Genomic DNA, 15,180 nt, shown 5'->3' with positions numbered 1-15,180 from the left:
AAACAGAGTACTTCATACATGAAATATTACATGGGGGATCAGAACTGCAACAACGTCTTATTAGTTGCACCAGATTTAATTAAAATATGTTGAGAAATGTTTGAGATCAGACCAATTAAGTGGCGGGAATTGATACATTATAATTATAATCATAAAGCTAAGATGAATTGTGTCTTTTCGCTCCCTCGCTGCTGATTTCTGAGAGGTCTTAACACTTCTCAGTAAGTTCTTTCTCGACAGAATAGATTTTAAACACGTGCTTTGAGGCAGTATTATTGTAAATTCTCCTGAAGCACATAGTGTGTTACGTTATTCGTTTTTAATCCTTGGCTCAGCCTCTGGTTGGACAGAACACGAGCTGTCCTGCATTGACAGTATGTAGCAACATAAAAGAGACAACCTTGATGAGACAGGAATCTTTTGTTTCTTCTTTCTGGCTGTCGAGGTTTGTGCATCACAAAGTAAAACATTTAAAAAATCCAGCCACAGAAGAGAGAGGGATGGGAAAAAAAGAGCTGGTGAAGGCAGCTGAGACCACATGTGAGGAAGAGGGGGAGAAAGATGAGAATAGAAATGGGAGGAGGAAGGAGCAGAGCGAGGGGAAGAGAAGCATGCAGCTTTGCTTAATCCATCTCCCATTCAGTCCTCTCTGTCGATGTCTCTTATTTTTTATTATGGCACCTGTGGTGGAAATTGTTGATATGAACTAGTCAAAGAGATGTCTTTCTGGTCCTTTAATCTTTTGCAAAAGAGGCAAACGACATGAAGAGCAATGTCTCCACAGCCAAGTGCAACTACTCAAACTGAAGAGAGCTTTTATACAGTTACAATGAATACATGCTTTGTCATGAGATAACTGACCCCTGACCCTATCGGAGTGCAATAGACCCCTGACCTTATCGGAGTGCAATAGACCCCTGACCCTATTGGAGTGCAATAGACCCCTGACCCTATCAGAGTGCAATAGACCCATGACCCTATCAGAGTGCAATAGACCCCTGACCCTATCGGAGTGCAATAGACCCATGATCAGGTCACTGTGTGGTCACATGACACCTGAGAGACCTACTATCCTCGACATGTAAGGCTCACAGAATAGTATTATTTATATGTTAAATATAACATCGTAGCATTCAATTCTCTGATAATCATCATTTCCATTACACACCATAATGTGTTGATTATTTCTCGTTCCATTACCATTGTCTCCTTTTTCTGAGAGATGTGAAAACACTGAGATATTCCAGAGGTCTGACAGCCTACCGGAGCTCAGTGAGTCGGGTCACTGAGCAGGGAAATCCCGAACCGACAGCTGGGTTTAAATCGCTGCACTCATACCTTGGAGCAAGGCCCTAGGGAATAAGGCACTCAGGTCTTGTTGTGTGAAGATGAATGGAAACAGATCCATGCCTGCTTTTTAAGAGTCCGATCAATAAGAGAACTCCCCAATGATTTGCTACCCACGGTTTGATTGTGCCAAGGTCTGACTGGAGCACAGCCAGGGTCTCTGTTTGCCCCGACACTCTTCATGTTTCAGAATGAGGTCAAACACAGCCAGCGCTCTTTATACAAATACTTGTCTCAAAAGTAAGCTGCAGTAGGTAGGATTTATGAAGTGGAGTAATACAATAACCCCGTTTGGTGTCAAAGCGTGAGAGGCATGTGACTTTTAGTGTTTCTCTGATATTCTGAACTGATTAGGAGACGGAAACCCGCTGAACCTCCTGTAGAAGCCACACGATAACCCCTTCAGTCACCGTGGGGCTGTGGTGAGAGCCAAGTCATTCCTTGCTTTGTGCTGTGACACCAGGCCAGAGGAGCAAACGATATCAAAGCAAAGCGTGTGGGTTTTTTGTTGTTGCTTGTTGTACATGCTAACAAGAACCAACAGGCGGTTTGTTTGTTCTACGGTCGAGCCACATTCACAGGCATCACACCTGCAGCTCCAAACCTTTAATGTTCGAGTCCACTTTCACCCTCCAGAGTCAACTGTCCAGATATACTGTGCCATGCCTTTTTCTCGTTGTTGCTGAAACGAGCATTTGCTATTTTTTTTTGCCAATGTAGCTGCATTGCATTGCATCGTCCACCGATTTGGTCAAGAAATCCAGATATTTTGCCATGGAATTCTGGATATACATTCATGTTCCGCAGAAGATGTTTCACTGGTCCCCTTTCTTCTCCTTTATTGCCACCAAAACGGCGCCATTTTTAGTTGTTCTTTTTGTGAAATATCTAGGCAACCATAGATCAATTATTCTGAAGTTATCGACAGACATTCGTGGTCCCCTGGGGATGCATCCTTGGTGATTCCCTGACTTCCCCTGTAGCACCTACTGTACATCAGGTTGATCTTTATGGTACAGACATTTACATTTAATTATTTGCGAGGATATTTGTTATACACTCTCAAATTGTCAAATCATTTGGCTTTTACTAGATTCTTGCAAAAACATCCCTATCAACCTTAAGCTATACTTTGTGTTTTGCCCTGATTAGCAACTGTTTACATGCAAACTCGATACACTAGGAGAGTGAATATGATAAATATCGTACTTCACATTATTTCTGACTGAACATCACTATGTTACCATTGTCACTGTTAGCAGGGTAGAATGCTAACAGGATAGCCTCGTGTAGTTGCTAGCAGGCCACATGTTTAGATCAGAAAGACAAAGCGAATTGTTGCAACCAGCTATATTTATTGATTCAAAGATCCTTTTACTCCTTTTTACTTAATTTTCATCATTATTATATGAAGGCACACTTTCACCCTCTTAGGCCTTAAACGTGATACGAGGAGGATGAAAATAGAGCTTCCAACTGAGGAATTGATGGGCCGTGAAAGTGTCGATCAGGGAGCAAGTGGAGAGGAACAATGTGTGCATCCCATTGTTCTGGCACAGAGTAGCAATGCTCAGACATGTTATCATTGGCCTCAAAGATGTAGGCTCCTTAGGAAACTTTTTGGGGAACGTTGTAAAAAGACGAGTTTTACTCCTTGGCTTCTATCAGCCGCTCTCCAGCGGAAGGATCACAGCCCGGGGTTATTGATCCGTCCAACTCCAGCTGAACGTTTCAGTAATTGGATTATTATCTCTATTACTTCAAAGCACATCAATATTCCGATGTTGTCTAGCATTAAATCGTGTCTACATTTCTGAGATACATATACCTGCTGTTCAGTGATGTTAATGTTTGTTCTCCACGAGGTTTGGTAATGCTATGTTTATCCACAATGATCCAAAGACAAACAATACACTGTGAATATGATGAAGTTGAACTCGGCTTTATTCCCTATCTCGTGTCTGAGAGTTCCTGGTATTTCCTCAGGAAACCCCTCCAGCGCCACAGCCTCTACAAACCCTTCCCCCCCCCCCCCACTGTCCTCGCCTTCTTTCCAACGTCTGCTCTTCCTCATTCCTCCCTCTCTGTCCTCAAATGCTCCAACTTCCAATGAAGAGGTCTTCATGTTGCGCAAATATTTCCTTCCCCTCTTCCTTCTATCACATGCTGTACTGTATTCCTTCTCCTCCCTTTTGCCCCCCTTCGTATGCCAATTTCTTTCTTATTCCTTATCATCCTCCTCTTTCCAGATATGCTACATTTATTTTCCTTCTAAACCGCTGCTTTATCTCTCAGGAATTCAGTTCACTCAACGTATGAGGACATTTGTCACAGTGGCTTGATGTAAACATAATCATTTAGGCTGCTGTTTCCAGTGAATTTGATTTAGGGATTATTATGACTCCTTTCAATACTGGATGTGAAGTGCTTGCGGAAGGGGAGCATCAACAGAGAGCTACCTCAGCGTGAACTGCACATAATAAAGTGCTCCCTCCATCATGGAAAGTATTGAAAGTGGCTGGCAGACTTCAGGAGGAGGAACAAGATAAATAAGAGCGTAGGGGACTTTGGTAATAGTGTTAAAAGGTTCATACAAAGCGAAATATAAATCAAAGCAGAGCAGTGCCAAGGAGAAGAGAGCCAAGTCAAGCAGAGCAGGGCGGTGACACAGGGATTGAAATGAAAACAAAGCAGACGCACAGTAGTTGTCACTTAACGTTGTACAGACTCGCAGCTCGATGACAGACAGTAATCCCACAGCATCTGAACACCGACAACCTTTCATCTGAGTGATTTTCAAACCAAGACAAAAAGACAGAGGCGACTTAAGTGGAACAAAGTGGTTTTAAAGCCATGCCAGCAGCTCTGATGACTTGAGCTAAATGTCAGCATGCTAACCTGCTAACAATAATAATGCTAACAATGGATGATTGGAGATAGTCAATTTGAAATGTGATACCTTACGATAATGGCAATCCGCCTGACCCGTCTTGAAACACAGAACCCTTCTCATTGACTATAATTTGACACAGGGAAATAAAAAAATAGCTTGCAAGATAATGAAGAATCTACATGGCTTACAGAGGAGAGAGAGGGCTTTGCTGATAATCAGAAATCTTGTATTTGTCACACAGTGGGGGAAATTACATTGGTACAACAAATAGACAATGCAGATAAAAGGCACAAATTAAAGGAAGTAGACCAACGTATTAAATAAAGAGGAAGCACACATAACATATAAAATAAAAATAAGTACACATCTAGGTTATCATAAGCATTTAGGAGGTGAACATATAAAAGTGTTGAGTTGCAGCCAGTACATCACTAAATGGTATGGTGATGGATTGAAGTGAGAACAGTGGCAGTAGGTTAGATTTGTGTATCTATACAACCATCGTGTTTATGACTAAATTGTTTGTAGAGCACAAAATGATCAACCAGGAATTGTTAACAAGAGCACAAAGTTCAAAACTCAAAGTCAACCCACTATTGTATTGGATAATCCTGTGGGAAAACTCTATTGGATAAATCAATGTATAATGCATGTGTTTACAATACTTATGAAAAGAGTCCACAGCCATGCTCTCAGCTCTTTAGGCTGTACTTAGGGACAACAGAGTTTGAGCTGTTCAGCAAAATATTAGACCATATTCTCTGCCATTTTATAGTCCAAAAAAATCAATAATGTAGAGAGGAAATAGTTCAATAGATCAAGGGAAATGACCATTGGTTGCAGCTTTAGTTGAGATATTTTAGTCTGGACCAAAGTGTTAGACCAATCTGTAGACTTAGAGCCATGATGCTAGTATGGTTAAAAACGTATGAGATTAAGGAAAACCCCAACCTGGCATGCTATTACTTTTGGTAAAAAAGCAGTCTAATCTTATCTCTACAATAGGTTTATCTAGAATCTACTAATTGGCTTGGGTTGCAGCATATGGGCTAAGAGGTTTAGTCTGTCATTGAAAGAGGTCAAGACTTAATGAGTGTAATGGATACTGAAAATGTGCCTTTTGTTATCTCAGAACCGAATTTGAAATGTGGAAAAGATGAATCTGAAAGAGAGAGGCAGAGCGGGGTGACGAAGAAAGAGACACCAAGGGTTAGTGTCGAATAAAAAGTCAAAAACATGCGAGAAGAGCACACTTAAAGACAGTGTCACCTGCCCAAAGTAAGTCAGGACAACCGCATGTGTTTTTATCCTGTCACCATGACAACAGTGCCAGACAAATAAGGTGAAAAGAGGGTTTTAAGTAAAGAGGCAGAGAAGAGATTGGTGCTGCAGTCATAGAAGTGGAGGGAGGAAAAAAGATGAAGTGTGAGAGTGAGGACAAAGGCTTTGACAAATCGTGTGAAAAACATATCCTTGTGCCTGTCGGCCTTGTTGCTGTGGAATCTGTGTGTGTGTGTGTGTGTGTGTGTGTGTGTGTGTGTGTGTGTGTGTGTGTGTGTGTGTGTGTGTGTGTGTGTGTGTGTGTGTGTGTGTGTGTGTGTGTGTGTGTGTGTGTGTGTGTGTGTGTGTGTGTGTGTGTGTGTGTGTGTGTGTGTGTGTGTGTGTGTGTGTGTGTGTGTGTGTGTGTGTGTGTGTGTGTGTGTGTGTGTGTGTGTGTGTGTGTCAGGTACAGAGGGCAGCTTTATAGCCGTCATAAAGTCCTTCATTTCGTCAAGCTAAGATTGAACATGCAGATAGACAAAACACACACCCCTTTTAAACGATACAGACACAAACCTGTGATAAAGCACAGGGAATGCTGGTTATTCATAACGACAGCATGATATAATTTGGAGAGACACGACAAAATGTCATTATTTTGCCAACTAAAAATATGTTTTCTAAAGCGCTGCCTCATCTGAAACACATTCAGATGTTTTGTTTGTGTTTGTATTTATTCCACCTTTGGGAAAAAAGTTATAGCACCTTATAGTTCACAAAGTTTCCGAACATATTTTTCAATATAAAGTGTAATAAATGATTCTCACTTATCTGCTGATCTTGCCTCGCACCGAGCCCTAAAAAAGTGCACACTTGCAGGCCTATATATACACTGCAGAGTCTTGCCGCTTTTGGCAGTAATTCTTAGTAACACTAACAATATTTCTTCTGAAAAGTGTGCATTTATTTTGTTCCTCGTGAAGCCCAGGGGTCCAAACCTAATCTTAAAAAACCCTCTGCTGTCTAATTCTAAGAAGTGTCCCCCTTGTGTTAACAGACAAAGAGGTTTTTGTGGTTATACATCTCCCTGAGTATATGAACATCCACGAGACAGCAAAATATCTTTATTTTTTATACTTATTTGATGTTTCTGTGTTGCAGATTTGAACCCACTCCAAGCCAAGCGCTCAAGTATGTGTCCTTCCTCATAGCATGTGTCTAAGTCGAAGCATGTAATTGCTCAGATCATCAAACAATCAAATGATGTGATCACTTCCAGCAACCATGATTATATTAATTGCAAAGATATGAATTGAAATGATCAGCGTATGTAATCACAGGAAAATGATTTACCAACCCAAATCCTATCACATGGTCTCAACAGCATTTTATATTTCAGCATTCATGTTTTTCACTTCTAATAATTTAAACTCCCTAATTTTAAATTCAGTTAATGAACCAATCAAAATCAGTCTTTTCAATTTGTTTAAGGCAGGACGGTAAGTGATGAAGGCCTGATTATCTCTGCTGCCTGCGTTTAGCCTCTTTGAACCAGGAAGTCTCTAAGGGGACACATGTAAGGCTCTTCTTACAGAGATCAATACAGTATTGCATTATCCCTACTCTAATAAGACATGATATCCAAAAGCTTCTGACAACAGCCCTAAACATTTTTAATGCAACAGCGTTACAAATATTTTATTACAGACATTTCTTTGCTTATGCAACCACTAATTATGTGTAAATAGAGTATACATCTTAAGCCATTACTACCAATATGCTTAATTCACCATGTACACATATGGCTGTGCTTTCATCCTTATGGTTTCCATTCGTTCGTTTGGACAAATCAACCTCACTAGAAAATCTTTGTTACATGTCAAAATGTTAAAACCACAGTTCGTTCTGTGGAACTGTTTGAAAAAATCAAACCTGCATTCAGTACAGTGCGTTTGTTTTTCACTGTAGGTAACATACTGGATCACAATAGCTCTCACATAAATAGGACAACGAGACTCAACACAACACCCTTTTTCCTGCAGTGGATCTTCAAATTACCAGCCACTGGCTAGCAGTTAAAGAAAAATCAACTTCCCTACATGAAAGAAAATCGTCTCTGTGTGATCACCGGACGTTTAGAACTGTTGGTTACATCTACCGGGAGGCAATCATAAATAATAAGCTGCACATTTCTTTTAAAGGCCGACCTTAATGGGAGAGGTGTGCGGCTGTGCGTGCAAAACCATGAAGATGCATGCAATCTATTTCTGGATACCTTATCTTGATAACGAAAAGCACATGTCAATTCAGGTGTACTTGCACGCACACATCTGGAGGCAGTCAAGCTGGCATTGTGATCAAATCTCAGCCAAATAGATACCATCTGCAAAGTGACAACATTCCTGAGACAAAAAATCTGCCCACAATATCAAAAGGTAACCTCTTCTTTATGCTAGCTAAAGCATGGATGGATGTTGTTCCAGCTCGTTTAGAGTAAAAGGGAAGCAACACAAAACCAGATGTTCTTGGTAAGAGGTTGATTTTTAATAATAAACTCAAATAAAAATGATATAAACAAAGGTATAGGCTCTTTAAATAAGGAGCTATCTATTTATAATATAAGTAAACAGAAAAGGAGGCTACAGATTAGCGCAGTCACAGAACAATAAGGGCACTAAGGCGAAAATAGTGAGGCATCTAGCACAAATCCAACGCCGTCACAAATCTCAGAGCATCTCAGACATAAACAACGGAGGCCGTTTCTCAATCGCGAGGAGACTGGCTTCCAAGCCAATATTTCAAGGATACTACGTCATCGAGTGCCGCCGAAGGACTGTTCCAATCTCCACTTGGAATTCCACGAGGCCGCGTCCTTGTTTTGGGGGTAATTTCGAGGCTGCACATGGGTAGACTTCGCGTCCTTCAAATCCCCACAATGCTTTGCGCACGGACCAATTTCCCCAAATCTGTGGCGGAAAATGTAAGGCGGGGCCTCTCATATGACCAGTGTTGTGCTAGTTACTGAAAACCAGTAACTAGTTACCATTACTAGTTACTTCATTTCAAAAGTAACTCAGTTACTTTACTGATTACTTACACCAAAAAGTAATGCGTTACTGTAAAAAGTAACTTTTTAGTTACTTAAAAAAAGGGCTCCCATTATATTAATGCCCTTATAGCCTTCATTTCAGTACTGTTATTGCATTGGAGAATAATACAATCTGTTGATCAACTTGACATGCATTATATGCAATCTGGATTGCATCGATATTAGCTGGCTTTCCATTTTTGTATATTCTTTCTCCAGGTAGTCCATATGCCGTGTGCCGCCCGGACATGCTATCATGCTAACTAGCTCCCTGAAAGCGGGTGACTCCACTGTAGCAATAGCCTGCATGTGTTCTACAACATACCGTGCAATGGCTTTATTGACTTTTCCCTGGCTAGCAGTCCCTTGGTTAAAATCCAGCCGCTGCTGCTTATGTAGGTGGAGGTGGAGTGGCGTTGGATGAGTCTGGGTCTGTGCCGGTCTTAGTTACTAGCTTCGTCCCAGCATGTTGTTTTTGCAGATGTTTTAAGAGATTTGAATGACTGGTTTGGGCAGTAGATAGGATCTTTGACCCGCCAGGACACAACTTACATTTAACAGAAACTTTCTTTCCTTTGTGCTCGACAAAAGTGAAATAGTGAGAATATCTCCAGGTGGAAAAACTAGACTTGAGCTCCGCCGCCGCCATGACAGTCTTGTTAGTAAACAACACAAACACGCCCACAGCCCGTCTCCGCATGTGACACAGGAAGTCTCTAAGTACATTTACTCAAGTTCTGTACTTAAGTACAGTTCTCATCTCTGTTCGCCTGGCTGTTGACTATATAAAAAAACTAACGCAGTAACGGAGTAACGCACCATGTAGTAACGGTAACTGAGTTACTGAATTTAAAAAGTAATGCATTAGAGTACTAGTTACTGCCAAAAATAACGGCGTTACAGTAACGCGTTAGTCCCAACACTGCATATGACGCACACCTGCACACTTGCTAGCCTGTTCCACTCTTCGTTTTCCGAATGCCAGGAAGGATTCTTGCCTAGCTTCTGAAGGAAGTGACTCGGAAGACATGTGCTACCAAGCAAGCATCCTCGCGATTGAGAAACGGCCAGAGAGTGGAGTAGCGTGGCGTCCTGGCACAAATCCAGCGCCCCGAATGACAGCAGCGTCGCAGCTTAAGTAGCGTCATCATCGTCGTCCAGACCTCTTCCGGTGGGAGGAGCTAAACAACGTCACGCCGACACGGTAACCATAGTACCTAAAGATACTCATATACACACACACATATATACACACACAGAATGCTCACAGGCCGGTTAATGCAGAAGACAAGGTGACAGCCGTCACAGCTGTATAAAGAGAACTGGATGCAGAGTCGGAGGCGGGGCCTCAATCATTCCTACGAGGGTTGCTCAAAATATACACGTTATAGATTCAGAAATGACCCGTACCCGATCTCCGACTCTCGGCTCAGTCTAATAAATGGAGAGGTAAAATAACTCTGGATTCGGCTTTCAGCCCAATACTCAACTTTGAGACCCTAATGTATAAAAAAGGGCTCTAAAAGTATTCGTACTTGCTAGTTATTAAGCTAAGATAAATATATATAAATGCTGACGTCTATTTCCCAATGTAAGTCAATGGGAAAAAAAAATGTTGGGCCCAAATGATGTCACGGACTAGAACGTTAGTGTAGTACCACTGTTTGGCCTAAATGTGCAGTCGCTAGCAAGTCTTCCCTCGCGAAAAGAGGATTTATAGGTTCCGTTTGATTAATTATGGAGACACCATGTTTGTTTAGCAAATTCACAATCCTCTGAAATAATGTTGACATCCAATTCCAGAATAAATATAACAAAGATGCTTATTAATACTAGGTGTATCTAAAGGAGGCCGCTCATTGGATGTCATTATTCATATCATGTATCCAGATATATGTTAACACCCGGTAACCAATCATTTAGAATATCTCTGAAATAATCTATTGGTGCCTGAAGCCCGGATTTTAGTTGACTCAAATTGAATAAAAATGGCAGGCAAATGTAATGGCAAAGGCAGATTCAAAATAAAATCATTCTGCTTCCGTTCCTGAGGGCAACAGTCCCTCATCGAACAGCGGTAAGTAATGAAGCACATGGGGACATCTGGAGGAAGAAAGAGTACATGTCCCAGCTTCAGTGACCAATCCTGTTTCTTTGTTTCTTTTTCATGCTGTTAGCAGTATCACCAAAAGAAGAACAATGCTGCTGATGCAACAACTGAAGTGTTTTACAGTTTCTTGAATAGTACAGGACATTCTGTATAAAGCCTAGAATAAAAACACTGAATGAGGGTTGTGCCGTGCTACCGGCATGTCTCGGTACATATTATACTCTACAGAAACAAGAACAAATCTCTGTTTTGTACAGAGCCATGCAAGAAATCACACTGTTATGAAATCAATATAACTTTTGATGAAAATTAGACGAATTATGCAACATCTGGAATCACAACGTAATTGCAATAACAGTCAACAATAATTACAGATTAGCTAGAAGGATCAATACATTCCCCAATATGTATACAGAGATAAAGGGGTGTAAACTTATTCAAACCCAAAATATTCGGTATGGGCCCTTCGGTACATGTGAGCCCAAATATCCTCATGTTGCCATGTTAGCAAAGCGCTACCTGGCTGTATCTGCTACATCTGCTACATTGACTTCAATATTTGCAGTGTCTTCTAACACGGTAGTACTACAAAGATGTATTTTTGGTTCAACTTCTTAATTCAATATGGCTCTTAACCCAAAAAACCTGTAAAAACTTATTAAAGGTCCCCTATTATACTGTTTTTCATCAATATATTATTAGGTCTCAGTTTTATACAAAACATGTCTCCGAAGTGTTTGGCTCCAAATACCAAACAGATCATTGTAGCATCCCATAATCCCCTCTGTTTCAGCCCTGTTTCAAAAGTGCTGATTCTGCGTCTGTTACTTTAGATGAAAATAAGGAGCCACTCCCCACGCCCCTCTGAGAGAGATTTGGTTAAAAAGAACACAATGGTGCTCTAGGAGGAGATTCAGTCACCTTGGTTGGTGATTGGCTAATGGTTACAAAAGCTAAAAAATCGTTATGGCATCATAAAGTGGCCATAATCAGCTCATGTTCAGACAGGTTGTTATATAAAAGGATCAGGACAAACAGTGAGAGAATCGTTTTTCCTGAAACTTTCAGAATGTCTTTACACAGAGGGGACACATTATAGAAGAGACATGAAAAAGTGGATTTTGCATTTGTTCAGAACTTAGGTAGACATTTTTATCAACTATATCCCAGAGTACTTCTCCACAATCAAGAGGAGAAGTGTACGATACCTGTTCAGATCCAAACAGCAGACAGAGAATGATAAAATAGGTGAACATTTAGCAGCTGAAGAGCCTGATATATCCCCCTGAGTTGGAGGAGACCAAACACAGAGGTAACATAGGTAGTAGGGTTTGGAATCAACAGAGGCCCCACAATACTTTCACAATGCTGTAGTCACAATCAGATCTGTTATGCTTTATATTGATAATCGGTGTCTGTGTATTGATACAATAATTCCATGCACAACATTGAGGTACAATTGTATTTCTAATGATTTACCCAAACCCTATCAGTTGGCCAGAAACACGACTCGATTTGATTATATGCTTTTGTGAATGTTGTGTTAATATTGTTATTCTGTGCCTGTTTATCTCAGGTGGGCATCGCCGGTCTGAGCCAGACGAGGCAGAGCTACTGAGGGTGAGCCGGCGATTGGTCGAGGATGCTGTCAATCGCGCCTTGCTACAGTACAAACAAGAAACACTTCAAAATGGGGGAGGGCCGAATGCCACGGCACCGCAGCCCCCGGGAAACACTGACGAAACAAAGACGGACACTACAGCTAACTCCACCACTGACTACAGGAAGTGACAACATTGGACTGAGGTACAGAGTAACTGCCCGGACAACATCAGCCAGGCCCGGGCTCAACAGGAGAAGAGTCAGTGAGCCCTGGGCACAAAGCCTGAACACGCCAACTAGCTGACGAGCTAACCCAGCTAGCCCACCACAATGGCTAGGCAGGCATGCTAGCTACCCGCCCAACTGACCTGGCTGGTTAAATAGATAGTGTAGCTTGTGTTCAGTGCTAAGTGACCATCCAAACAGGCGTTATTAACTCACTACATCAAACAGCAGGGGCCTCGACCCACGATCCTCACTACGCTTTGGGTCTGCGTTTGAACGTCAGACTTAGAAAAGCACTCCTGTAGAGACTCACATGCTCATGTAAGGTTCACTTTGAACCTGCCACTCACAAAACTGCCCGTTCAGAATAATCATGTTTTGTAAACACCTGCACTTAAAATGGTACTCAATATCCATAATTTTCCAATGAAAAAAAAAATATTCCTCCTCCATTTTGCTTTTTATGCTGTCTTCATTGTCAAAAGGTTACTTGTTCATCTTTGTGGCTCGAGGGGAAATGTCAAAAAAATAGTTGGTTTGACTGTGCTGTGACAGGATTCTTCAAACTTTGAGATGTTGGACCAAGTTGTTGTTGTATTTTGCAGCGATTCTCGGTTAAAAGCACTTTCAACTGCTGAAAAATGTAAACTTCCAGCATTTACTTTACACAACATGTCTGTCTGCGCATGCCACACTGCATTGTTGTCTTCTAAGTTGTTTAGAGAAATGTATCTTGCCCCCGGCTACGCTTTAAGTATAATATATTATTGTTATAGTGTTTCCTGCCAGGGTAGCACTGAGATAATGATCAACTAAAGATCAGTCATAAGCTCTGAATTCATATTTCCTAACAGAAACAAAGTGATACGCTCTTTTTAAAACCCCACCGCTGTGGGAGCAGGCAGACTGCTATACCTTCATCACATTAATTTATCTTCACTAATATAACTTACTTTACAGCAGGCTGATGGAGATTCGTATAGTGGACGAAGAAGAGAAAATAACACTCCAACAAGACACTACAAGAAAGCATTTATCCTCCATTAATGACCTGCTTCTTTAATGAAAAGAATGCTACAAGCTAACACACGCTACCTGCCTGACCATATACATGTCATTATTTTTTGTTCACACACAATGTTGATTTCTTTGTGATAAATTATTTAATCATTTCTAAAAGCGTCTGAAGCCTGGATGTTGAAGGCTCAGGCTTTATTGGATATTTGTATTCTAATCCGAGGAGCTTTTACTCGACTGAACACATTTACAGCCGATTAAGATGGTGATGCTGATGTCGGGAGTTTAACTCAGACAATCTGCTGTCAGCTGAAAACCCTCTGGCTCTTCTTTTCACTTTCTTCCATCCTTTTATTTTTGCTTGAACTTGAAAATTAAATTGGCCTTTTCCGCTCACTCCATCTGACTCATGAAATCCATTGAGAAATGTTAAGGAGGGACTTTCAGATTTTTATTTAAACTGGGTTTCCCTGTGATACTGTTAGAAAAATGATTTGTTAACTCTCTTACATTAAATATGTTGTTTTATGCTTTCTAACTATTATTTATAATGCTATGCTGTCACCGTTAGAGAAATATTACTATGTGAAAAGATGTATGATTTTGAAATGAGAAATGGAGCGTTCAGTTTGCATTCAAAGATGGAAAAAGCACAAAATTATGTTTTTAATTGTCTTTTTGTTTCGCTTTTTAATGAACAGTTAAATATATATACACATGCTGTTCAATCAAATCACTGATGTTTAAAGAGGGCCTCAAGTCCCATTGTTCTGCAAGTGCTTAAGGTGACGACCCATAGCTAGCATTTTAAGGTAACGGTCGCTCTTTTTGTTGTGAGATTTGCCAAAGTCGATGTTAGACTGTGGCTAAAGAGTTGGATTATTGAGTTAATTGGAAGAAATCGTCCACCATGAAGCGCAATTCCTGTCATTTCCACTCTCAGAAAAATCAATATCCGAGACACAGGGAGTTTGCCAGCTCAGATGTTCAGCCACAAGAGGTTTATTTCCCTGGGGTGCGAACAGGTGGAGCTGTAAATGTGCTCATCTATTCGTCATCCTGCTGTGGGGTCATTGAAACGTCAATTCTAAAGGTGGATTTTAAACGTTTTTGTTTTTATCTTGTTTCTGTCACCGGATCCTTAATCTCCTTAAAATCCCCTTTAACACACAAGTAATCCTGTTGGTCTGTATGACAAGTCAATTCATATGTGTGTGTGTGTGTGTGTGTGTGTGTGTGTGTGTGTGTGTGTGTGTGTGTGTGTGTGTGTGTGTGTGTGTGTGTGTGTGTGTGTGTGTGTGTGTGTGTGTGTGTGTGTGTGTGTGTGTGTGTGTGTGTGTGTGTGTGTGTGTGTGTGTGTGTGTGTGTGTGTGTGTGTGTGTGTGTGTGTGTGTGGTTCCCTAGACTAGAGAAATGTCTATCAAACATGAGACATTTCAGGCTCAGCTGTGTGCGTGTGAACGTCTCCTCTGTTTGTGCTCCCATTTGTCCGTGTGTACGTCTGATGATGTGAGCGTGTTGGTTGAACTGTGTCGTACATCTTGTCCTGCCATATTTGAACAATAAAACAGGATATGAGATTCAAAACCAATATCCCTCTCTCTGTCTCCTCATTTCAGTCTGTGTTGTTCTTGTGTA

General features: G+C 41.0%; 1 protein-coding gene across 2 annotated transcripts in view; it reads left to right on the top strand.

The window, feature by feature from the left end:
- LOC117439583 (A-kinase anchor protein 7) overlaps nt 1-14,845 on the top strand; it is a 70,265-nt gene extending 55,420 nt beyond the window's left edge. The window contains exons 17-18 of one of the 2 annotated variants that reach the window (XM_071202006.1): nt 6,662-6,691; nt 12,275-14,845. In XM_071202006.1, the coding sequence (XP_071058107.1) occupies nt 6,662-6,691; nt 12,275-12,489 (245 nt within the window). In that variant the 3' untranslated portion in view covers nt 12,490-14,845. The remainder of the gene's footprint in view (nt 1-6,661; nt 6,692-12,274) is intronic. The other variant, XM_034075546.2, reaches the window with a different exon arrangement.
- The last annotated feature ends 335 nt before the right edge of the window (nt 14,846-15,180 follow it).

This window comes from Pseudochaenichthys georgianus, chromosome 24, assembly GCF_902827115.2.
Source record: "Pseudochaenichthys georgianus chromosome 24, fPseGeo1.2, whole genome shotgun sequence".
Classification (NCBI taxonomy): domain Eukaryota; kingdom Metazoa; phylum Chordata; class Actinopteri; order Perciformes; family Channichthyidae; genus Pseudochaenichthys; species Pseudochaenichthys georgianus.
Note: the sequence above shows the minus strand (reverse complement) of the source record. Positions and strands in the feature narration are given on the sequence as shown.